The following is a 26,778-nucleotide window of genomic DNA, read 5'->3' on the forward strand; positions in this document are numbered from 1 at the left end:
ATTAAAAGATAATGTGCGTATTCTGAGTTTTGTATATTTTTAAAGTGACAATCTCCGAATTGCATATTAAATTATAACATCTAATCAGAGGCAGTTATCCTCAGATATCAAGTAATTTTAATAAAGCAGTAATAAAGTGTTTTCTATCTATTCATAAACATACTTTTAAACATACTCATATACTGATAGAAATCTTCATGAAAATAGGATGGGCTTAATTTATTGCTATCCATGTATACTACCAATTCCTTTTAGGAAAGCAAGTTTGACATATATTAATTCTAATATTTGCATGGTATTTTACAGTTGCTTCTGCCGTTACTTTGAGTGCTATATACAAACTAAACTCATTTTGTTCCTCAGGAAAAATTATTATCATCTCTCTTATAGATGAATAAATTTAAGCATATAATGGTTAAGTTTCTTGAAATGATTTATAATCAGTTTCTCTACTCCTAAGGTTCAGGGAAAAATCATTGAAGAGATGGTGGAAATATTGTAAGAACCAGTGGATCGGGATGCCTGACACTAGATATTGTCTTATAGACATGACAGGGAAGCTGCACCTAGGAAATCTCAAAGTATGGTGCCTGATCAAACCTGCATAATAGTAGCATCAGTTGACATGCCAGTGTGAATGGAGGAAATTTCACTAGGTCCCACCCCTAGATGATGAGCCACAGACAGTCAGTGGCTGCTAAGAGAACAATCAGTTTTCTCCAGGGTCAAGTTCCCTGAAAGGTGCTCCAATCTCAAGTGGTCATTCCTAAACATAAATGCAATTCAAAATATACCTAGTAGCTTAGGTGAGGGCGCTCAAAGAATTGGATACGTGAGAGGGGGAGGTGAAATTATATATATAGTATTTATCTATGAAATTCTCAAAAATCCATATTCCTATACATTCCTAGGAATAAAATCTAGAATAAATTGTAGAATACAATAATATTTTCTATAGGAAATGTTCAAAGAATCATAATACATAATAATGAAAAATAAGAAATGGAGTAATACTACAGTCAACAATGGTACATTAATAGTACATAATATTTACTACTCATGATTATTGCCTGAAAATTTTCAGGAATATATAATCTATGAATAAATTATATTAGTATCCCCAAAATATTCATTGACCAGTGTTAAGATTCTAAATTATAATGCTAAGTAAATGATGCATAGAGTAAGTCCTTACTGCTAAAATTTTAAAAGTGAATATTCAGGAATAGTAGTATAGTAAATAGAATTTACTGTATTTGCTTGGAAAGATGAGAACTGAATTTTCAGCTTCAAGTAATTCCCTATTTTCAATTATTTATAGTATGTTTATAATAAAAACAAGAGAATTACATATTTTATTCTACTTTTTTCATGCTTCTGATGGGATCTAAGGCTTAATTTCATATTCATATGGGTAAAACAGTCAAAACTGGTTTGAATATGACTTAAGGACAATTTTGATATATCGCATTTCTCATTAAAATCGGAGTAGTCTGTGAAAAAGTATTGCGGAAGGGAATTTGCTTGTAGTGTTTAATAGGGATGTGTATCAATGTAAATCATGACAAAGAAAGAAAAGATACTGAACAACCTAGGATTTGGGGGTTTTGCGTTAGATCCAATTGTCAAAACTGAATGAGACCATGAAACACATTTCAGATAATTGATGTAGTATATCCTGGAGTGATAAACATTTTCTTATAAGTCATGTTCCTTGGAATGTTGAGGACCATCTGCTTTGCTTTGCTGGCACCCTTGTTTTATGTATTAAAATGGCATCAGAGTATCTGGGATTTTCTTTAGTTCCATGCTTTTATACCTCACTCCCCCCTTTCTCCGTAGTCTTTGTGATTTATCTCCTCCCCAACCTATTTTACTCACTTTTATTTAACTTTGGTAATAAATGTTGACTACTTTCTGCATGTTAAGTATTAGTTTTACTTCATAAATGTTTTGTGTAGTTTTCATATCGGCAAGTTTATTGATTTTTCTAAAATTTCATCTGGTCTGGGATTCTTGTGCACTCTCTGTTGTCTAGACTGAAGTTCACAAGGTCAACAGTTGGATATAAGAGGGGAGCCTGCCAAACGATGTGAAGAGCTCATTTCAGCCTTTGTCCTCACATTGATACATTATTAAACAGCCTTCTTCTGCTGATGATCCCAAACCTTAAAGATTCTTTAAGTAGTTGTGTAACAGAATGTCTCACAATGGAATAAAAGTGATGATATTTAATCTCTAGAGCTTTCTTGAATTCAGTAGAATGCTAATGACTTTCAAATTCATATAATTTTATATTGATCTTCAGAAGTTCTCTGATGTGTGAAAAGACAGCTTTTATCAATTATAACCCAGAATCCTCTCCTAAAGCTGCTGTCTTGTTCTAAATGTAAATTGAATTTCTGTATGCTTGAAATTCCAGTGTGACTATTGCACTCAGGCATGTAAGTTCTAGTTATTCTCATTAATATGATTTCTAATACTGAGGTTTTTTTTAAATGAAAAGCACTAGGAGGTTGCTTGACATATATTACAGTTAATGTAAGTAATCCTGCTAACTTGGCTCCAATTCATGCCTTGTAGTCAACCTAAAGATACATGGTAACACTATTACTGAGCCAGAAATTGGTTTCTGGAGTTTGTATTGGATTTTGACACTTTGGTTATTATTAACATTATAAACCATTTTAATCTTATTTTAATCTCTTGGCGTGAAGAGATGGCTAAAGAGTTAAGAGTACTTGCTACTCCTGCAGAAAATCTAGGTTTGGGTCCCAGCACCTACACTGTAGTTCCCAATCATCTGTAACCCTAATTCCAAGGGATTCAATACCTTCTTCTGGCATTCTTGGGTGCCAGGCACATTCATGTTGCACAGACATACAATCAGGCAAAGCACTCATATAACAAAATAAAAATAAATCTTTTTTAAAATTAACTCTTCTATAACTGTTACCCATACCAAAAGGACAAAGCGGGAATGCAAGTGTAATATGATAGAAGTAGTAAGTATTTACCTTTCCTACTACAAAAGGAGAAACATAGTCTTAAATATTACAGCTGACATAAAGAAGATAACCTGGTATTGCTGTTTCTTTTTATGATGTGTATAGACAGTAGTATATTTATATAAGTGTTCTTGGTGATGTTATATTTGCTGAACGTATTATACATCACAGACTACTTTAATATTTAGGCTGAATCTAAGGGTATAATCATTGTCCTCATAAAGGATTTGTTTATATTGAGTACCATCATAATATAGTAGAAAGGGGACTGATGAGTGGTAAAAAAAAAAAAAAAGATGTCCCGACTCCAGCCTGACACTTCATCTCTGTGAACAAGCTTAAATTAGCCTTTCTAATTAACTTGAGGAATTGGACTAGCTGTAATATCTTAGGTCTAAATGCCAAAGCTATTTTATGATAAGCTCACAAAATCATGTGAAAGCAACTGGCCACATAAGTTTGAGGACAATCTTTATCTGGTACCATTCTGTATGTGATCAAGACACTGCATTTTTAAAAGTACAGCCAAGTTGCTGTAAAATTAATTTTCAAGATAATTGAGTAAGCATAGAAATGGAAACTTCACACTAACTTAAACAAGGAAAGTTTGATTCAAATAATTATTAACCTATACTAAGAATTCTGTTAGGATATAAAGGGAATCATGAAAATCATTCCTGAAGCCTAAGAGTGCCCCCCCCCCAAAAAAAAAAGAAAAAAGAATTGGCTGCTGCTATAGTAAGAGTTCTGGAGAACATATTAAGGTAGCCTCAAGTTGACAAACTCTGAACCTAGACAGAGCTGTAAAGTTGCTGAGAGATTTGTATAAATGGTTTAGGTATGTGGTTGGAGCAGAACAATATCTGGAATCCTCGAAAGAATGAGCGTGTCTCATAGACCCTAAATTGGAAACAAAAAAATTTAATGTATAGCCCCTGAGAACCTGAAAAAGTCTTATTTCCACCTGCAATGTCCCTGCAGTGCCCTCTACTGACAAAAAATATAATATTGTGCCCAATGTAAAGGCAGAAATGCGTAAACATCCAGTTCATGAGCATAGAAAAGGCACTGAAGGGTAACTTTGGTGCTGAGATTTAATAAATTCCTAACTGCACTTACCTCTGCAGAACCATACATGCCACCTTCAGATTTCTTGGGTGTATGTGAAAATACTGCCCAGAGATCTCACCTGTTTGGTCCTTATTTACCTAAAATTTATATATTATATATATAGTCTGTAAAGTATTGAGCTCATCCAGATCATTTATTCCATTTGAATCTAATTCCCAAAGCACAATTAAGTCACCTTCTTAATAACTTCATTTTCAGTTCACTGATACATCAAAATTTTTGTCATCTTTGAGCCTAGAAAGTAGTATACCTACCCTCTTTTGTAGTGGTTCTCAGCCTTCCTAATGATGCGACCCTTTAATATAGTTCCTCATGTTTTGGTGACCAACCATAAAATTATTTTTGTTGCTACGCCATAACTGTAATTTTGCTACTGTTATGAACCATGATATAAATATCTGATATTCAGGATGTCTGATATGCGACCCCTATGAACGGGTCATTCGACCAAAGGGGTCATGACCCACAGGTTGAGAACCACTGCTCTATTGAGTGTCATCTGCTTGGAGACCCACCACAAACATGCCTGCCACTGCTCCCTGAACACAAAACACAGGTAAATGATGTAGTTCTGGTTTCTAGCTTAGACTCTGTCCACATGGTAATGCAGAGAAGTAGGTACTGTCTTTTATTTTTATTAAAATTTTTATGTGTGACATAACATAGACACTTGGAAGGATTAAGGAATTTCCCTAATATCATGTAGTTAGTGGGTTGTAAACTGGGGTTCAGTCCCAAGTTTTTCATCAGTCTTATATGATTGCCCTTCTATGAGAACAAAAGTCCAATTCTGTGGCTCAGAAATGAATGCAGATTATTTCAGTGACTTTCCACTCATAGTTTTCCATTCATATCTATGGTGGGTAAGAATCTAAGATGGCCATCAAGATCTATGCTCCTGGCATATAATTAGCAATGCTTGAGTGTAGTTGAGATTAGAAGATACAATGAATTCTACTTCTACATGCCTAGATTTTGTTCTGTGACAAAAGTGAAGGGATTTTTTTTCAAATATGTTTAAAACCCTTTATTATTCGACTTAAATCATAGAAAAGAAGAAATTATCTCTGGTGAACTTAACCTTGTAAGCCATTTTTAAATGTCTCAAAGAAGATGAAATCTGTTGACTGGGCAAAAGCCAGACAGCTTATCTCACTGTATCCTATGAAGTGCTCCATGTAATCAGGACCTGAGGGCAACTCTTGGGAGCTAACAATAATACTTGGATAACAAGAAGAAAGAAAATGAAAAGCTCAGTAATATAGCTACATGGAAATAAATTCTACCAATGACCTAAATGAACATGAAGCAAATTCTGTGTCTTAAGCCATCTTTTTGGATATTTAGCCCTGTTGACATCTGACAGGCTTGCAAAGCCATCATCTGCAGAATAAGAACTGGGTCTAGTATTTGGATTCCTAGCTCACAGAAACTGGGAAATAATAAGTGTGTTATTTTAAGCCTCTGAGCTTGTGGTGATTTGTATCAATCCCAAGTACATGACCAATTTAAATTTAAATCCAGACCAAATCAAAGAACTTGAAAATTTTTAAATAAACCAAAAAAGAGACTAGTAATCAAGAGAGAATAATTTTGAAAACATTTCTTTTGGTCATTTAAATTTAAATGCAGAATACCATATTTCCACCTCTAACATTATTTTATAAGAGCTGGCATGTCATGGGAGGACAAATTACTTTATTGAGCATCAAGATTTATGGGGGTTTGCTTTGACTATGGCTGTAGCGTTGTCAGCTTGTCAGGTTGTTTGACCTTTTAGGATCCGCAAGTGTCATTTAGGAAGACTGAACAAAAACTCTTCAGTTATGTTTATTGAAAGTCTATGACCATGAGGATTTCAACAATTAGAAGCCTTAGTGACAGAGTAGATGCTATCAACAATTGTCAGGACCTATACATTTCAGTGTAAGAATTTAAAAGGAAAGTTGATTTGATTGCTGTGAGTTGTGAATTAATATTTTTAACTCACAAGATCTTAGGGGTTATTACTTCTCTGTTTTCAGGAGCTACAGTGTAACATGCTTAATGTTTGTGATGCTAAGGTTACAACCCCAAATAAATTGCCAGAAACACTACTTCAAGCTGTGGAATCCATAAGCATTGTATTTGGCCTTTAATTCACATAGCATATTCTCTGTGATTGTTGAGTATATGAATGGCTTTAATGTCAGCATGATTGTGGTCAGGATAGATTCATTTAATCTTGTTCAGCTTTTCTCTCCACTACCATATTTTGAAACATAAAGAAATTACAAAAGTGTTTGGGGGCTTTAGAGGAATGAGTTTACAAGTCTTTTATTTACTTGTATCTGTAGTTGATTTCTTTTTTTCCCAGCAGATTAATTTTCATTACTTTATAAATAATACCAATCAAAATTTCCACTTCCTCCCCTCCTCCCACTTCCCTCTCCCTTCCCCACTCACTCTTCCTCCCTCCCCCTCCAGTCCTAGGAGAGGGCAGGGTACCCTGCCCTGTGGGAAGTTCAAGGCCCTCCCCCCTCCATCCAGGCTTAGGAAGGTATGCATACAAAGAGAATAGGACCCCAAAAAGCCAGTACATGCAGTAGAGACAATTCCCAGTGCCATTATCATTGGCTTCTCAGTCTGCCCCAATTGTCAGCTACATTCAGAGAGTCCGGTTTGATCCCATGCTCGTTCAGTCCCAGTCCAACTGGATTTGGTGAGCTCCCATTAGCTCAGGCACACTGTCTCAGAGGGTGGACCAACCCCTCGTGGTCCTGACTTCCTTGCTCATATTCTCCCTCCTCTTGCTCTTCAACTGGACCTTGGGAGCTCAGTCCGGTGCTCTGATGTGGGTCTCTGTCTCCATCTGTTGCTGGAGGAAGGTTCTATGGAGATACTCAAGAAAGTCATCAGTCTGACTACAGGACAAGGCCAGTTCAGGCACCCTCTTCTCCACTGCTCAGAGTCCCCGTGGACACCTGGGAACCCTTCTAGAGCCAAGCCTCTTGCCAACCCCAAAATGGCGCCCTTAGTTAAGATATCTTCTTCCCTGCCCCCATATTCGCCCTTCCTCCATCTCAACCATCCCACGCCCCTAAGCTCTCCCCAACCCTCACATTCCCCTTCTCTCTCCCCCTCTCCCCTTCCCTCACTCCACCCGCACCCCCATGCTCCCAACTTTTGCCTGGCAATCTATATATGTTTTTCTTTGGGTTCACCTTATTCCTTAGCTTCTCTAGGATCGTAAACTATAGGCTCAATGTCCTTTGTTTATGGCTAGAATCCATGAATGAGTGAATAAATACCATATTCATCTTTTTGGGTCTGGGTTATCTCACTCAGGATAATGTTTTCTATTTCCATCCATTTCCATGCAAAATTCAAGATGTCATTGTTTTTTACCGCTGAGTAGTACTCTAATGTGTAGATGTGCCATACTTTCTTCATCCATTCTTCCATTTTTGAAGAAATTTGAAACAGTCCTTTCTGCACATAGATATAATTTTGACATCACATTGAAATTTATTATTCTATTACATTAGTTTTTAAGTTAAAAATTGTCTTTCAATTGTCTTTACTCGTATAAATAAATTCTTCCAGTGTTATGGAACATGTATATGAAATAAAACCTTTAATTCCCAGTTTAAATTTCATTCCTAAACTTTATTCTTTCAGAGTTATCCATGGTTAATTGTACCTTATATTTTAATGATGTACTACTATAAGTAGAAGTATAGAATTTCTAGCTCAGGGCCCAGTAAAATTACTCAGTAGGTAAAGATGGTTTACAGAAAGCCTGACAAATTAATCTTGAGCCATGGTGGAAAAAAAATACAAACTTCCAAAAGTTGTCCTCTGAATTCCACATGCTTACCATGGTATACAAATGTGTGTGTGTGTGTGTGTGTGTGTGTGTGTGTGTGTGTGTGTTTATGTGTGTGCATGTACTCATATACTTACAAATAAATGTAATAAAAAATTTCACCTTCAACAAAGATGTCAAGCACTTGGACATTAAATATTATATTTATATTTCCAAATGAAATTTACCATTTAGAATTCTCACAATTATTTGAATCACTGTATATTTTATATAAATTTCATCGCAAAATAATAGATGCTGGCAAGATTTATACTCAATTATTTTAATAGCCAAACAAAATAGTAAAATAAATGTATACTCCGTTCCCTAAACTGTTATAAATGAAAAATGTTTATATCAGTAATTAGCATTTCCCTCTTTTCTGTGTATCTGAAAGTAAACCTGAGTTATTTAAATTATGGGTGTATTAAATCATGTACTTCACATGTATGCCATTTGTTGATTTCTTTTGGGGGGGCAGTGGGGAGTGGGTTTCCAGACAAGGTTTCTCTGTGTAGCCCTAGCTATCCTGGAACTAGCTCTGTAGACCAGGCTGGCCTCAAACTCCCAGAGATCCGCTTGCCTCTGCCTCCTGAGTGCTGGGATGAAAGGGGTGTGCCACCACCGCCCTGTTTTCACTATGTTTTTAATTGAGTTATCTAACATACATCTAATGCAGACCAATCAATACAAAGGGAAGTTAATTGGACACGAGTTAGTAACTAACAATCAAAGTAAACACAATAATTAAGAATTCAGATCATTCTGCCAAATCAGTAGCCATGACTTGTTTTTAGCCTAATTCTTACATCCGTTCAGTTGGCTATATTAATATCTACTACTTCAGGAAGTTAGAATGATAAATGAGAATGAACATGAAGTAATTTTCATTGTGCCAAACATTTGTAGGTACTCTGCAAATAATTTCTGCTAGCAATAATATTAGATAATAATTGCAGTGTATCTCCCTATGGTTACTATTTTTTTCTAAAATACAGTCTTGGGTAGTTTTACATATGATTGAGTTTTAAACTAGTAGTGTAAACCTGATGTGGTGGTTTACAACTGCATTACAAGCACTGTGGAGGCTGACACAGAAGAGAGGATTCATTTTAGCTCACAGTTCCAGTTACAGTCCATCATTGCGGGCAAAGTCACAGCAGCTAGGGCTTGATGAAGCTGGTAATAGCACATCCATAATTGGAAACAGTAATGAATGCATACATGTCATTGTTCAGCTAGTTCTCTCTGTTTCTTACAATCCAAGATTCTGTGCCCAGGCAATAATCCTACCCATAATGGGTATATCATCCTACTTCAATTAATTAATCAAGATAATCCCCCACAAACACGCCTTAGGCCAGTATCCTAGGTGACTCTAGATTGTCAAGTTGGCAATTAACACTAACCATCACTTGTGAGTAGATGTTTATCAGGGTAAATACTTTCATTGTGTCCTGAGACCTTAATATCATAAAGAAGGCGAGTAATAAGCTTTCTATGATTGTTATGTAGCTAGACTGGGCAGTATAATTGTTGCTTATTATAACATGGTCATGGAATTAAGAATAGTGTGTTATTTCATCTCATGTGTAAGGACTGAAGACTTTGCAGGTAAGAAAAACAATAGATAAGACAAGTATTTGTTTATTATCTTTGGATATTAGCTATATTGGACTGTTTTAAATATAATTATCATATATATTATAAACTTTATAAGGCTGTCTTCATTGCATCATTTAATTTTTTATTTGAAGAAATACAGTATCAAAGATATAATTTGCTTACAAAGTCATTGTCAGTGGGGTAATTACAAACATCTATCCTCATATCAGGCTCGTATTTTTCCTCTGGGTATTGGTGTTAGGTGACTAATGTCTGTCTTTAGGAGCTGATAACCACAATTAAAGTGCAGTCTTGAAAAACAGATGCAAAAATCATGAGTCTCATTACAGAAGCAAATTTAGCCTGACAATTTCTGTAGCGGAGGGAAGCAGAGCCCAGTGAGATAGAGTGAATCACCTCCTTCATGGAAAACTAATGCAGTCACTGTAGAACCAGTAAAACGTAGCAGAGATGGAGTATTATACCTTGCTTCCCACAAAACAGTAACTCCTTCAGTAAAGAAGAAAACTACTTATTTGATTATATGCTCATTCAGATAAGATAAGGATATATTTGCAGTGATCAGATGTGAGCGGTAGGTAAGCAGGGCACAGGGAAAAGTTAAAAATTACTGGAATATAAATGTTCCCTAGCTCAGAAGGGTTCGGAATGAAGGTAAATTTCTGACTGGTGACCGAAGGGTGAAGAAACAGATTGAGCTTGTGGCAAGTTTCACCTGATGGAAATAGAAAGTTCGATACAAAGGTAAACTTGATCCAGAAAGTCATGAAAAATGCAAAAAGAATTATCCAAACAAGTGATGCATCTTTCAAAGGCATCATTTTCTTTAATTTTTCTGATCATTAAATAAAAGAACCCAGATTTTAATATTATTTAGAATATAGTTAAATATAATTTGAACTAAATTAAACCTCAAAGCCAGGCGGTGGTGGCGCACGCCTTTAATCCCAGCACTCGGGAGGCAGAGGCAGGCGGATCTCTGTGAGTTCGAGACCAGCCTGGTCTACAGAGCTAGTTCCAGGACAGGCTCCAAAGCCACAGAGAAACCCTGTCTCGAAAATCCAAAAAAAAAAAAAAAAATTAAACCTCAATATCAAGAGTTTCTCAGATTATCAAAATTGTTAGTTAATAATTTAGATGTGATGCATCAAATGATATAAATAATACATTAACTATAACTTGGATTAGTCACCTGGACATATAGTTAATATATCCTTAACTTTAAAAATATAGATACCTTTGTGTATTATGTGTTCCTAGTGACCTTTTGTATAAGAATTTTAAAAGATGAAATGTCAGTTGACATTTCCTCAACTTTATGTTTCCCTCCTTAAAAAGTTATACTAGGGGCTGGACAGATGGCTCAGTGAATCAGAGTGAGTTTAGTTTCCAGTACGCAGACTGCCTAGTTCTCAATCGCCTATAAGCCAGATCTAGAGCCAGCTGATGGCTCTGAGGGACCGGCACTAATTTTCACACAAACATGTACTAGAAAATAAAACTCTCCAGAATCATAGTAAGTGGTGACTTGTATGTTACTTCAACATGTGTTTACCATAACTTTTCTTTTCCTCTTCCAGTGTAAAACTCTTTCTGGAGTGTGTGACCACATCATATCCCTGTCATCAGATCCTCTGGTTTCACAGTCGGCTCACCTGGAAGTGATTCAGCTGGCAAATATTAAACCGAGTGAAGGGCTGGTAAGGGATCCCATGTTTATCAAAGCCATCATCCATCAGCACACAGCAAAAGATGTGGACAAGAAGGCAGCCTCGGAATAGAGAAGTCTAGGAATTTCCACAGATCCTCACCCTCCTCTCCTTTTCGTTTCCTGTAGAGGTCAAGGTAGAAGAGGGTGGCATTGAAACCACTTTTAAAAGACCAACCAATAAAAAGAGAGAAAAGGAAATGAGAATTCTGAATTATCCTATTTAGTTGAGTAACCATTGATTGCATTCTTTCACCAATTAAAATTCCTGATCTTAAGGACACTTAAGAGTTTTGCAACAAGCACAGTGTTACCTGTCATTCAAGTAGGTATTTTCTGGGTTTGTTTTACAATGATTTATCCTGGTTTTAATAGATCTTCCTTGCCCTTGAGTAAGTAATTAGAGAAAACTCACACATTTGGTTTGTGGGTCCGTGTGTAGTGCATGTGTGTTTGTGTATGTGTTTATGTGTGTCTGGGCAGGCATGGCTATGTATTCACATGTGGGGCCTGGATTTAATATGGAATGCCCTCCTTAGTTATTCTCTCCTTTACTGAGACAAGATTAGCTTACTAAACCTAAAGCTTAATAGACTGACCAGCTCACTAGCCAGCCTAGCCAGCAGGTAACCCAATACTTCCTATCTCTTCCAGCTCGGGGGTTACAGGCAAGTTTCACTATGTTTGGCATTTTGTGTGGGTGTTGGGAACTCGAACTCAGGTCTTTATACTTACTTATCAAGCTCTTTACCCATTGAGCCATCTCTCCAGACATTATAATGTATATGAATTGCATCTCTGCCATTTTTCACATCTCTTGTTAGAAGAATTGAATGAGCAACTGGATAGTGCTACCACTAGGTTAATATTCATGAAGTGCATTGATAGATTTTGATAATGTTAGTAGTTTGTTCAGCTGGTTAAAAACATCTTGATTATAAGTTTAACTCAAAGGAGAGCTTCTTAAATATAACTGTAGAAAGCAATTATATAAAATTGATATGAATGAGAAAGGCACAGGCACACTAAGCAGAAACTGGCTGATAAGCATTACCACTTATTAAATGTTAATTTCATCCTTTGGTGGTATAAACTTTCTCCCCATAGATAACGATGTTCTGGAAAATAGAAATCTTGGAAGCAAACATATTCTTAATGATCTCTGAGGAAATTTTAACTTTTTATGTGCTTTTTTTACACACATATATGTGTTTGTATAGTTATGTTTGTAACTATTTGGGGGAGAAAGCCTTTATTAACCACCAGTGATATTTAGTTTGAAGCCATTCATGCATTCTATACAGTAACTTCTTTCCTGCTAGTTGACAAATTGATTCTGGGTGTCCATTGTTTCTAGATTTTTTGCTTGTTTGTTTATTTGTTTTAGTTTGGATTTTTTGATTTTATAAGTGATTTCTTGAAAAGATGAAAATCAAGTATAGCATCCTGGTTACACAACATCATACTAAGTTATAAGTACTATATCTAAGTTTGCTACAGTTTGTTTATAAGCTTATTTCTAATATGTATAGGTTTATATGGAGAAACCTTTATGATTTAGAATTCTCATTACAGCATTTTCCCCTTTAAAGTTTACTTTCTGTGGCTTCAACTAACATCATTAACTGTAGTCCTAAAATATTAAATGGAAATTTCAGAGACAATTTAGATTGCATACTATTCTGAATAGTGTGATTAAAATTTCATACCAACCCATCTAGGACATGAGTAATCCTTTCATCCAGCTTAGCCGAACTATATATGATACCCACTCACTAACTACTTAATAGCTATTGAGGTTATTAAATTGACAGTCATAATACTGCAAGAGCTTGTGCTCAATCAACTCATATTCAACTTACAAATAGCCCCAATGTTCATTTATGTTGCTAAGACACCAGAAAATGATTCCTATAGCCAATAAACTGAAAATACATGATACTTTGCACATTATTTCAGCATATAATCGTAATTTTTATATTACTAATAGTTATTTTTATCTCATTTTATTTATAAACCAAAATTCATTATTATGGTTGTATAAGAAAAACAGTACACACATATAGACATACTATGTTTGATAGGATCCATACCCTCAGATATGTCATAGACTTTTTGAACATATGAATAGGTCACTTCTTCCCGAATGTCTGTGCTCCTTTTGGTATCTTTACCAAAGTAATTTTGTTTTTGAAGATAAAACACCCTCAAATATTTAATACTAAATACTTTCCCTTCTCCATCTCTTCTTTCAGTTATAGTCAATGAAAGATCTTAGCATAATGGGTACAGTAGAAAATTAGGAACTAATACATTATATTAGTTTAGAATTTGTGAATCTGGATTAAAAATATTTACATAAAATATGAGAGCAGTCTTAGGGATGTGGGAGAATAAATTTAACTCCTGTGGCCTTGATTTTGTCACAGAGAAAATATAGGGGCAGGAGTAGATCATCTTTAGATGTTCTTTGAGTTTTATGACTCTGTGATTCTAATAGTAGTGTTTGAAGAAAAGCACCTCTTTTTCCCTTTAATTGGCACTAAAATCACGGGAACACTAAGCATGTGAAATGAGCTAAAACTCACTTTACTTTATTGTTCATGAACTTTATGAACAATTTGTTTTCTCTATGAACATACAGCCCTGGAGAAATTGTTTTAAAGTGAGGTTGGTCTGTATCTTCTTTTTAGAATGGACATAAATTTAAAGTAGCGATAATCAAAATTTTAAATAGGTTGGAAAATGTCAGAGAAAAGGAAAAAAAATAGAAATTAGGATAAGTATTAGAAGTACTTTCTTTTGCCTTTTATTTTCTTCACAACATATAGAATAAGTATTAATTTTCTCATTTTGCAAGTAAGAAGAGAACCAAAAATTTTACTGACTGTCTTTTATTAAATAATAACCAGTAGAGGCAGGACATAAATCTAAACAAAACGTATCTGGCAAATACTTTTTCATTATCTTATATCCAAATTTGGAATAGCTAAAGGGAGATAAAGGCAGCTTAAGAGAATAATCTTAAATTTGAGTTTGAATTTTCCTTAAAGAACCTCATTTTTAAAGGACAGTGGACAATACTTCAACTGAGTTGCTATTTCACAGGGAGAGAAATAAAAACCTAAAATATTGAGTATTAATTGAAAGAATTAAGGGTGAACTTCTTTCTTATGAGTCCTATCAAGTTTGCAGATTAGAGGCTTTACATGACTTACTTAAGATGCTTTTTTAAATGCACTCACTTTTAAGTAACCTTCATAGGACATGTTTAAAATAGATCAGTTTGAGAATTTGACCAGCATTCGGTAAGTGCTTAACCATGTGATATGTCTGAAAGGCAAATACGGGGAGAGACTTCAAACACACACGTGTGCCTAGTTGTAATTAAGCCATGGCCATGTGATTTGCCTTTAAAAAACAACGATGCGCAAGGAAGTCAGGACCAAGAGGGGTGCACCCACCCACGGAGACAGTGGGGCTGATCTATTGGGAGCTCACCAAGGCCAGCTGGACTGTGACTGAAAAAGCATGGGATAAACCCGGACTCTGAATATGGCGGACAATGAGAGTTGCTGAGAAGCCAAAGACAATGGCACTGGGTTTTGATCCTACTTCTTGTTCTGGCTTTGTGGGAGCCTAGCCAGTTTGGATGTTCACCTTCCTAGACCAGGACGGAGGGAGGAGGACCTTGGACTTTCCACAGGGCAGGGAACCCTGACTGCTCTTCAGACTTGAGAGGGAGGGGGAGAGGAGTGGGGGGAGGGCGGGAGGAGTGGGAGGCTGGGAGGAGGCGGAAATTTTTTTCTCAATTAAAAAAAAACGATTAGCAGAAAATTAAAAGATGTGGAAATGAGATCTATTTAAAAGCTGAGTGATAGATAAGAGATTATGAGTTGAATAGAGGGTAGGGGCCTCAAGGCGTCATTCTGGAAGCACGGCTGCAGGCTTCTTCCTCTTGTGAGGTGCTTGAGCTACCTCCAAACTTGTAAAACTGCCTTATTGTACCTTCTTGACTGTAAGGCTGCTCTGACTGCTACTGCGTGGCTGGCATTTGGAAATGAAGTGAAACAAACATCATTTTACCTAGCAAACTGAGCATGGGAAAGGGAGCTGTTAAGTCAACTCCAGAATTAATTGTTGCCCAAAAGGAAAAAAAAAGAAAGATGGTTTTCACGCCTTTAATCCCAGCACTCGGGAGGCAGAGGCAGGCGGATCTCTGGGAGTTCAAGACCAGCCTGGTCTACAAGAGCTAGTTCCAGGACAGGCTCCAAAACCACAGAGAAACCCTGTCTCAAAAAAAAAAAAAAAAGAAAGAAAAGGCAAATATTCATTGTATTTCCAGAAAAACAATGTTATTTGAATGATATATCATCCTGCTATTTGGCGCTTTCTCAGAGAGAAGCAATAATGAGGTGTATTTTCTGTGAACTCTTCATCATTGAAAAGATGATTAATTTCAAATTCATCCAAACAATTTGCTTCTTCTCTTTCTTTTGTTGATTTACTTTTGGGCATTTTTTTCTAATTGGTACTCCTAAAGAGAGATTAAAGGATAAATAAATCTATTTTCCATTATTAAAAGCAGTTGTTGCAAATAATTTATTGATTAGAAATAATACATAAATAATCTTTATTCATGTGCCATTTTAAAATCGTGCTTTCTAACCCTTGGTTCATGATTATGAAATAACTTTAGAGTTGAACTCTATGTATATATCTATACCCAATCTTAATCAGGATCTCACTGTTCCAGTCTGTTTTGGAACTCAATATGTAGACCAGGCTGACCTCTGTCTTCCCAATACTGGAACTGAAGGCTTGTACAACCATTCTCTTTATATAAATATTTACATTAATAATTTTCTAGTTTCTGCCATAATTACACATAGATATTTATTCCTGAATCATAGATTATTCCCATAATTTTTTTCATCCCAGGATTTGATTTTTTTTCAGAACACTTTTATTAGTATACTAGATTTTCTTTGTGACCATAACCTTTCTAGTATCATTTAAAACTCTTCTTAAATACCAGTAATCATAATCAATACACCCAATATTGAAAGATTTGTGGAAAGTAAAATAATCAACCTCTACTTATCTTTATTGGAGGAAATGACTTTGAAATACATTTGTAAACTATCCAGTGTCAAACCTAGATACACTTTCCAACTCCATTATGCATACTACATATGTGCTAAGGTTAGTTTTAGACCTTTAGACTGGATTTCAACAGCTAGGAGTGTAGGTCAATGGTAGAGAGTTTTTCTATCATGAGTGAGGCCTGTGGCTTGATCCCTGGGATCACCAAAACTTAATATAGATTAATTGATGATTTTCTGCTTTAATTTTTACAATATCCAAGAGTTATGTTTTAATAAGAAAAGTGCATTAACTCTGCTGGGAATAACTCCAAAAGTTTGAGGTTCAGTGATTGAGAGTGTATCTGGATTCAGATATGACACCTGACTTTACCACCTTAGACTTTCTCTCCAGGCATTCTGCCCTTTAGTCTTCTTAACTCTAAAACAGTGTCAATCGAATTACACCACAAAGACTTGTGTAAAATAGATGTAAGATACTTAAAACAGGCCCAGGCACATTATAATAGCTACTAGTGATGATGGAAATAGGTTGGTGGATAGATGGATGGGTGGATGGATGTCTAGATAATAGATAGATAGATAGATAGATAGATAGATAGATAGATAGATAGATAGATAGATAGATAATTATGGATGAGGATTGTGTTCTAGTTGAAATAATGTTTTTTTATTTATTTTGCTGCCAGTTCCCACTTTATTTACTCACAACCTTTTAATGGAAAACTTTAAAAGAAAGTGTAGTATTTACCTCTTACAAATACTAGTTAAGATCTTTTATTGATTTGATAATATCTTTTAAATAGCTAGGGTAGAAGTGTCAGTATCAATCATTCTCTCCTAAGATTTTTAATATTATAATATTTACTTTCCAAGAAATAATGGGATATATATATATATATATATATATATATATATATATATATATATATATATATATATAAACTCAAAAGTGTGTATGTCATACATCCTCACCAGCATCAGGTTAAATAGTACCATATTATTATAGCCAAAGCTCAATATAGCCAATTTGTCAGTTAATTTCCATGTATACTTCTACTTGGGCTATTATTTACTATTCTATTAAACTGTGAACTTCCATTTAAAACTAGAGTTTACTGATAAACAGCCTTCTTTTAAAACTACATTCATTTCATTTCCCATTTAGAGATCCAGGCTCAACAATTTTGTAGAACTATTACACTTTTTATATATGATACTTTGAAGTGACTTTTTAGAATAAAAGAACTCCTTAGTCAATTCTTGGTCCTTCCATACAGTTAACTATTCTGCTTCATTTTTCTTTTTCTTCCTCTCACTGAAATATGTCTGTGGCTTCACGTTTTCTGATTCTGTCTTTTTCTTAGGGTATGTATATTAAATCCACATATGATGGCCTCCATGTAATCACTGGAACTACAGAAAATGTAAGTACTAAAACATTTCCAATTTGAGTATTTATGTTTTTCACATGATTGAGGTTAAATGTTGGTTCCAAGAACACATCTAAAAATACTTACTAAATTAGTAGATTCTGGATGCATTGGAATTTCATTCATTTAATTTACTCTAGAATAGTGGCTTAGAGAAATTCCGATGCTTTCCTTTTTAAGCCAGAGAATTATCTTTGTTAAGTACTTTCTGGTTCATGCCAGGTTATTGTGACAACTAAAATAATCTACTTCCATCATCAATTAGTTGAGTTATCTTAAGAAACTTAAGTGACGTGAGAAACATCCCATCAGTCAGGCTGTTGGATACTGGCAGCATAATTCAGCTCAATGAAATAGAGGTGTAGCTGAATGGTTTTAACAGTGAGATTCATCCATTAGTCTACTTTGAGAGCTTGCTAGAAATTTAAATTCAAAGGTTCTATCACAGACCCAGAATCCTAGGAACATCCTTCCTTTATGAAAAGATTCTAACAGGTGTTCTGACTATAAATTGGAAAAGATTACCATAACATACTAGGTTGTAAAATTCAAATGAGCAAAGATAGTGGCACACAGAAGTGTCTAGCTATGCTCTAAAAAGAGAAATATAAATGCATTAAATCAATCATTAACATGATTAGCATAATAGAAATTGAATAATAAAAAGTCATTAATTAGCCCATATTTCTCTTTTCTTTCATAAACAGGTTAGGAACTTTGGTTTTGTTCTTATTTTCTTTTAGAGAGTCAGACAAATTGAATGTTTATGCTGTGTTTCTTTAAAGAATACTGTGGTGGAATTAAGTTAATTTCAGTTGTCATTTATCTCAGTGTTTTATCAATATTTTCTTCTTTGAAATCACCATTTTCTGTAGTTAATTCACCTATTAACTCTAATTATTATTGATTTAACTTCTTTTCTTGGTTTCTTGTTGAAAATGAAACATCAATGAAAATCAGTAAAATGTGTGTTGTGAATTATTTCATATTTGAGCTTGAGTAGGACGTTAAGCACTACATGTTTGCCATCCTTCTCTAATTTCCGTGCACTCGTTAGATCATTCCTGCACTCCCTGCTCATGTAACAAGCCCACTGTGTCTGTGCTGTGATCCAGGCAAGGCACTGAGCATTGGAAGGATATATATGATAAACTAGTTTTGTTTTCCTTGAGAAGTACAAAGTATGTAGGGCTCAACTATGTGAGCAAGTGTTACTATTTACTTGATACATGAAGGAAAAAATGTAATAAGTATTGTCAAGTAAACCAGAGAAGAAATCACAGAAACGGTGCTTTTGTACTGTGTCATGAAGAACTAACTGGTAGGAATGGCTCTCCCTCCATTATCTAACATTTGTGAATGTAACAGCTGAGTACTGTGCTTCATACACTTTACTTACTTGGTGAAACTTGGTAAATGGCTAAATGATAAAAGGAGCGTTTGAATCTGGTGTAGTTCATATAGCAATCACATGTTCATACTTCATCCTGTGATTCTTCTTTTCTCTTGATAATATTATATTATTTTGTTACCTATATAATTTGTAATTCAGAGTTCTAGTTCTGTGTTTAATCTTAGTAAAGCTGGTCACTAAAGTGGGTAACTTATTTTTATCTGCTGTGCCATCTTATAAAAAAAGATTAGTTTTGAGCCAATGGCACAAGTGACTGGAACTATTGCACTATGAGTTCTAATCCGTTCAGAACTGTTATATGGCTCTGGTCTGATTGCTAATATTGCCACGACCTAAAGATATTTTCAGATCACTGATTTTTTTTAGAATAGTCTTCATATCTCAGATTAACCTACCTCCATAACAGTATTTTTAGTTCATTCAATAATATACTTTTTAAATATAATCTTGAATTTTAGCCTATGGCAAATTTTTGTAGGCTAAAACGTTTGTTCCAGTGAGGTAATATAGTATGAAGTCTTTTATGTTTTCAAAATAATTAAAAATTGGAAATGAATTTTTGAAAAGTAGCTGCCCTAAGGACATGGATAAGTTTGTGCTAGAGTACAAACATGAGGGCCTGACTTTGGATCTCCAGTACCCTCATAGGCAGATAGCACAGAGAGCCTCTGTAACAGCAGAGCTGGGGAGCAGACAGGTAGATCTCTGGGGCTTGCTGACCCATCAGTATAGCTAATCCATGAGCTCTACTTCACTTAGAGAAGCTGTCTCAAAAAGTAAGGGGTGGAGTCACCAAGAGGACTCTGCAGGTAAAGGTGTTTGCTGCTGCACCTGACAACCCGAGTTGGAGCCCTAGAACCAATGCAGTAAATAAAGAGAACTGACACTTATGGTTTTCTGCTGAATTCCATAGCCATGGCATGGCCTGTGGATGCCCTCCCTCTCCCCTACTACACACATAGTAAATAAATGCAAAAATAGAAGTTTTAAAGGGCGTGTGAAATGGATCAGTGGGTAAAGGCACTTGGTATACAGCATGATGATCAGTTTTCTGTCCCTGGAAGCTACATAGTAGAAGGAAATAACTCACTCCCCAAATCTGTTCTCTGATTGCTACACATGCCACCAAGACACATGCTTGCCCTTATACAAATGAAATAAATAAATATATTTTAGGAAGGAAGAATAAGGTGCTGAAGCAATTTGACATCAACTACCTGATGTCCACCTGTGGCCTAGATACACACACATACAAACAAACACAAACATAAAACAAAAACACAGAATAACCCAAAATGACTTTTAAAGAACATTCCATTCCTGGGACTCAAAAGTAGTGTTTTATTCTCTGGATTCTGTCACCATATTATTTTTCTTTTCTGTTTTTAATAGATACTACTGAGTAATATCAGAGTACAAGCAAATAATTTTAATAGATTAATATGTCTTATTATTCTATATAGACAGTACACAAGGGTGTATTGCCATATAAAGGTTTCTGAATTGTTAATAGGTAACTATTTCTAGTAACTAGGAAATAAGACTATAAAATCTATTTATAAGAACTGGAGAAAAAATTCTATCACAAATCTCATTTAGTTTCTTTTATACATCTTAATACTTACAAATACTAAATTGCTATGTTGGTTTTATTTATTTTTGTTTTTTATTTCATATTAAGAAAATAAAGTATTGAAATTACGTGTTATAGACATGTTGATATTTTGTTTTATTTATTTGTTTTATTTTATTTATTTATTTGCCAACCAATCGTATTATAGTATATGAAACGGAACAGCATGCTCTTGTAATTAGACACGTGGAGAGAATGATACATAATACAGTCTTGACCTAAGTGCTGCTTGTGTTTGAATTTTCTGTTCTGTGTTATTTAGGGTTGATTTTATTAATAGTGAAATAAATTAGCAAATTGATTATGATAATTATATGCATATACTTGAAAATAATGATTTGTTTACATTACTGAGGTTTATTTATATTAAATGGGAAGGACACAAGCAAAAACTCAGAATATTGTGAAATATACATATATATATATTGCATTTTTTATTGAAAATATTTTTTCATACAGTATATTCTGATCACCATTTCCCTCCCTCATCTCCTCTCAGATCCTACCCACGCTTGCAACTCCAAACCTTCTGTTTCTCTCTTAGAGCTTTTTATTTCTTCTATGTTTTTTAATTTGCCTGTTTGAAATATATTTTCAATCAAGTTGCCTAGTAGTATTTAGCAGGGTTTTCTAGACTAAGTTTGCCAAGCTTAGTAACAATTACTATTGTCCTTTAATGCTTTCAGAAAGATGTTATTGTTTTCCAATATAGATAATCTCTGTATGACTTTCTTTTTTTGTTTCAAGACATGGTTTCTCTGTAGCTTTTGGAGCCTGTCCTGGAACTAGCTCTTATAGACCAGGCTGGCCTTGAAATCACAGAGATCCGCCTGCCTCTGCCCCCCAAGTACTAGGATTAAAGGTGTGCGCCACCACCGCCCAGCTGACTTTCATTTATATTATCAGAATGCAAACTGTATGTTAGCTATGAGTAAACACATTATATATAATAATTACTTAAAAATTATGATTTTATTTTTAAATCTAATTAAAGAGGTGGATTGCTGTGATGTTCCCAGAGAAAGAAAAAAGCTGATAAACCTTGTGTTATCATTTCTTTTATGTTAAATTCAGTCACCTGCAGATCGATGCAAGAAAATCCATGCTGGGGATGAAGTGATTCAAGTTAATCATCAGACTGTGGTATGTATAATTACCTTAAGAGTCAGTGGGAGAAACTAATTTAAAGATTTGCGAAAACTTTAAAATGATACCAGTGAAATTAAAGGCCAGTATTTTATAAAAGATAAATGAAGAACTTTAAAAAACGTAACTGAGTAATTACTCTTCCAAATTGTTTTATGGAATGTAACACATGGATTTTTGAAAAATGAGGATATATTGTGCTTATAAATTTGACATTTTCTGGTATAACTTAATATTTTTTTCATTTTTATAAATTTGTGAATTAGCTACTAGATAAAGTTAATGGTTATATATGCATTTATTTATCTGTTGTAACATTGACTTATTCATTAATATGTAGAGAATTTGGTCATAATTTAAATGCACATTTTAATAAAAATTATGATCCTCAGTAGCTGATTTGGCTCTTAGTTTTCCAAGAGGTTTAGTTCTAAAAATAATATACTAAATTAAATATGTTCACAAAGCTTTCTTGCTCAATGAGGCTCACCGATCTGTTCAGAGAAATATGAATGCCAGTGGCATTTAATGCCTATCTCAGATGTGATAGATTTTCAAAGATGTAGAAATACATAGTATTGATTGCTGTTTATTTTATATGCCTCAAATGGTGCACTTTATTCACCCTCTTTTGCAAACATTAGGTCTGTTGCCAAAATTTGAAAATAAAATATTCTTAGATTATCATTTCAATAATCCTTTTTGAAAATATGGGAATTTAAGAAATAAATAGTTTTGTAACGTTGGAGTGGGTAATTCTTTCTTGTTCATACCATTGAGCTAAATTTGCTTTTACGTGCCCTAAAGAAAGAAGAAAATTTGGGAAGACTGTTTTTTCTTGAGGGATGTTTAGAATGGCTCCAAATGATCATGAAAGTTAAAAATGTTTCTCAGTGAGTTCATTATCTACCTGATATAAAAGTGGATAGACTCTTTTAAAAATGTGATGTGTTAGGGTGTGGCTGGTACTGAACAACAGAGTTCTGGGAATGCACAGGGGCTTTCTGCCAATGACATCATTTTCTCATTAGAGCAAAAGTCCTGATGACATCATTTTCTCATTAGAAAAATAATTCTTTCCACTTGTCCTTTTAGAAATTTCTGGACCCATAGTGTGAGAATTTGCGCAAGGGGATAAAGCAACCAACTATTCCAGTACATCAGTAGCTTTTCCTTCTGTTCTGTTCATATTGCTTCCTTCTCTGCAAGAGATTTTTAACATGTAGACCCCATTGCATATTTTCGACATGAGTTTCTACTTGATCAAATTAAAGTTGCAAGTTAGTCTCTAGTGCAAAGGAAGATTGTTTAAAGAGTACTCTTTATGGAACAGATCTGACATTCATGAAATAAATATCAAAGTCTAAAAGTTTATAGATGAACTAATAAAATCTGCACGAATTGGTGACATTTAAATGCTGAGGATGTGCATACACATTTTCATCACTGGAATAATTTAAAATTTTTGAAAACTGTATAAAATAAGGATTGGGGAAACTTAGTTCTGGTTTTTGCTCTGAATTGTAATCATGGCTTTAAGTGGCTAATATTACTAGAGTAGGTTACCTTTTCTAGAAACATTAACAGTAAATGAAATTTTAATATATAACTGTAAACACAAATATCATGTCACGGTAGTTTTCTGTAGTTTTAAAATCTTTCTACTGCAGGTAATATTGTACAGTATAAAAATTTACTCATTTTCTTTATATAAATTTCATTGAAAAGCTATTTTAAATATTCCCATGACGGTCAATGAAAGATGAATTAATAACAGGAAGTTTTGAATGCCATTGTTTTATTTTTATTTGTTTATTTTTGGTTTTTCGGGCCAGGGTTTCTCTGTTTATTTTTGGAAACTGTTTTGGAACTCATTCTTTAGACCAGGCTGGCCTCGAACTCCCAGAGATCTACCTGCCTTTGCCTCCCAAGAGATGGGATTAAGCGCCACCACTGCCTGGCCCGAATGCCATTGTTTTAAATGGCTGATATGGCTCATATACTCAATAGCAATTGACTTTCTTACCTGTCTTACCTCTTCATGTCCAATAGATAATGTATGATTCTCCTATGTTCTTTTATTTAAATATATATGTAACTATATATATATATATATATAACTATGTATATATATAGTTACTTAAACGAAAATTGAAGTTACATGTCCATTTTCATGTTGCTATATTCTCCATTATAAGCTTCAAACTTTTCACATCAACATACTTCTGTGGCTGAGAAACTGGCTTCCAGATAGGAAGAAGAAAAAAAATTATGAACATCCAAGCAAAGCAGAATGATTCCTATTCATGTCTTCCTTGCCAGTGAAGATCAACTCATCAAAGGCTGCTGAAAACACCCCAGATTCCTTCTTCATTCTCTCTCTCTCTCTCTCTCTCTCTCTCTCTCTCTCTCTCTCTCTCTTTCCTCTCTGCTCTCTGTCTCTCTCTCTTCTCTCTCCTCTTTCTCTTCTCTCTCCTCTCTCTCTTTCTCTCCCTCTCTCTCCCTACCTCCCCCCTCCTCTCTCTCTCATTCCCTCCCTCCGTCTTTCTACCACCTTGGCATAATTTGAACCAGCAACTCTGCCCTCATGATGGAGTTTAAACATGCTTTGTACTGATGAAACTGTAGTAATTTTTAAAAAACATCTGGGCCTACCCATAACGAAGCTGCTAAATTACAGGTTAGTTTTTTGTGTGTGAGAGAAAGTGTTCTAAGTATTTTATCTATACTGAAAGCAGACACTTTCTTCTTGGGCATATCATTTCAAAGAAGGGCATATGTATGGTGATTGAGTATGGCTTTTGGAAAAGTTCCCTCTATTTTGTGTTAACATTAAAACATATCCATTGTGATTGTGAAAGGTTTTCTAGCACTTCTTGAATATTTTGGTAAACATGGTCAAATAGATTTAGTTATAAAAACTACCTAAACAGATTAACCATGTTGAGATGTCAAGAAGATAGACTGCACAAGTAGTGTTGTTAGATCACTGATTACTGAGAGATGGAAGATAAGCATTATATGGTAGTGTCTTTTTTTACTTTCAAGAAGGTGAATATTACTGAGTAAGACCTGGAAATCATAGTGAAGGGGATGAGGGACGAGAACAGACTGAAGGACTATTGATTTAACTTGGGAACTTCAATCTAATTCTGGCTGTACCTCTCTGATTCTCAACATAGCTTCTCATTTCTGACTGTGGCCTCAACTTTTTGTTCTTCAAGCCTAAAATAAGAGCTCATTGTTGAAAGGGGGAGAAGTCAACATAATCAGAATATGTTAATGTTCATTCCCTTTTGTCCCTTTGAGCTCTAACCCTTTTCCTGGATATCGTTTAGTGCCATATATATCATGATTCTGTTTAACATTAAATGTATTTCCCCCCAGTTTTCTAGATAATTTTTGCCCGCTATTTTTGGCTTTCCTTTCTAATTCTTTTGCTCTCCTTCACTGTGTGCATTTCTGCTCACTTAACTATTTCTCCTCCATTCTTACCTTGTTCAGTTATCATTATTCTTCCCTATTCTATTCTCCCTTTTCAAGGGAAAAGTTATTTATCTTATAATCCCTTAAACTCAAAATATTGAAAACTGAGACCTCAAATAGCAGTGTTTCCTCTATTTCCCATATATTATTCATATAGTCCCAAGGTGTTACTAGACTCTAGAAATTAATTATATTGGCAATATGTTTAACATATTAATGAGTAAATGGTTCTTATAATAACCTACAAGAACAATATTGGGGTTCTCCAGAATTGGTATTCTGAAACAAATCACATGAAATAGTATCTTTTAGAAGGGGAAACTATAACACATTGAAATTAAACAGTATCACACATTTCAGTTACTCATAATAATGCCTATTGTCTTATATAGTAGTTTATGAGATATTAGGTTTTATGTTATTTTAAATTGAACATCTTCATTAAATTGTGTGCAAACTGGTTTTAATGTATCACTTATTTGGCATAAATTGTATTATTTATTTTGCATAATCAACTCATTACTTTATCATCTACCATAATATTTCATTGTCTTTCTGTTATCAAACTAGAATTCATTCTATTAAATCCTTCTATAAAATAAATTAGTTATGTTAATATCTTAATAAAAGTAACTTCCTGTCGACCAATTTCTTTTCTTTGCAGACCTCTGTGTCTTGATTTGTTACTTTCTTATTTACACAGTTCAAAGTAGCTTCACTGTGAAGAGTGTAATTGGTTTCTTATGTGGTTACTGTAACTCATTTTATTATCAGAATACCTTTTAAGTGCCAAGGTGCAGTTAAATATAATCTAGTTTTTAAATGAATCTTTAAATGACAATTTGCAATTGATTGTTTTGTATGCTTAAGATTTATCTATTGCCAGATATTCTTTTATATACTCTAGGTTTTTAGTTCAAATGTGTATTTTATTTGCAAATTGGTATAAGTAACCTCCGTCCTTTCCTACCTTTGAGGAATCTGTCAAATTAACCTCATCTACTCCTTCCTATGAGAAATAGGTGTAGACAATTACTAAATAGCACTAAACTTTCTGGTAAAATTATTACATGTAAGAATAATACTGGAGAATACCATGTCATAGAAAATTTGATAGACAATAACATTAATAGGATATTTATCCCTAGTATTCAGCATCATTAATAAAATTCTGATTAGCATTGGAGCTAAAATTTTATATATTGTTATCCATCGTTTCTTTTCTTTTTTTTTTTTTTTTT

The 26,778-nt window shown here is 34.4% G+C and overlaps 1 protein-coding gene across 3 annotated transcripts in view; it reads left to right on the plus strand.

The window, feature by feature from the left end:
* Nucleotides 1-26,778, plus strand: part of Cnksr2 (connector enhancer of kinase suppressor of Ras 2) — a 212,663-nt gene that overhangs the window by 66,314 nt on the left and 119,571 nt on the right. For all 3 annotated transcript variants that reach the window (XM_005358807.2, XM_013350566.2, XM_005358809.3), the window contains exons 6-8: nucleotides 11,193-11,312; nucleotides 17,793-17,852; nucleotides 21,980-22,048. In XM_005358807.2, coding sequence (XP_005358864.1) covers nucleotides 11,193-11,312; nucleotides 17,793-17,852; nucleotides 21,980-22,048 — 249 coding nt within the window. The remainder of the gene's footprint in view (nucleotides 1-11,192; nucleotides 11,313-17,792; nucleotides 17,853-21,979; nucleotides 22,049-26,778) is intronic.

Source organism: Microtus ochrogaster, chromosome X (genome assembly GCF_000317375.1).
Source record: "Microtus ochrogaster isolate Prairie Vole_2 chromosome X, MicOch1.0, whole genome shotgun sequence".
In the NCBI taxonomy this organism is placed as follows: domain Eukaryota; kingdom Metazoa; phylum Chordata; class Mammalia; order Rodentia; family Cricetidae; genus Microtus; species Microtus ochrogaster.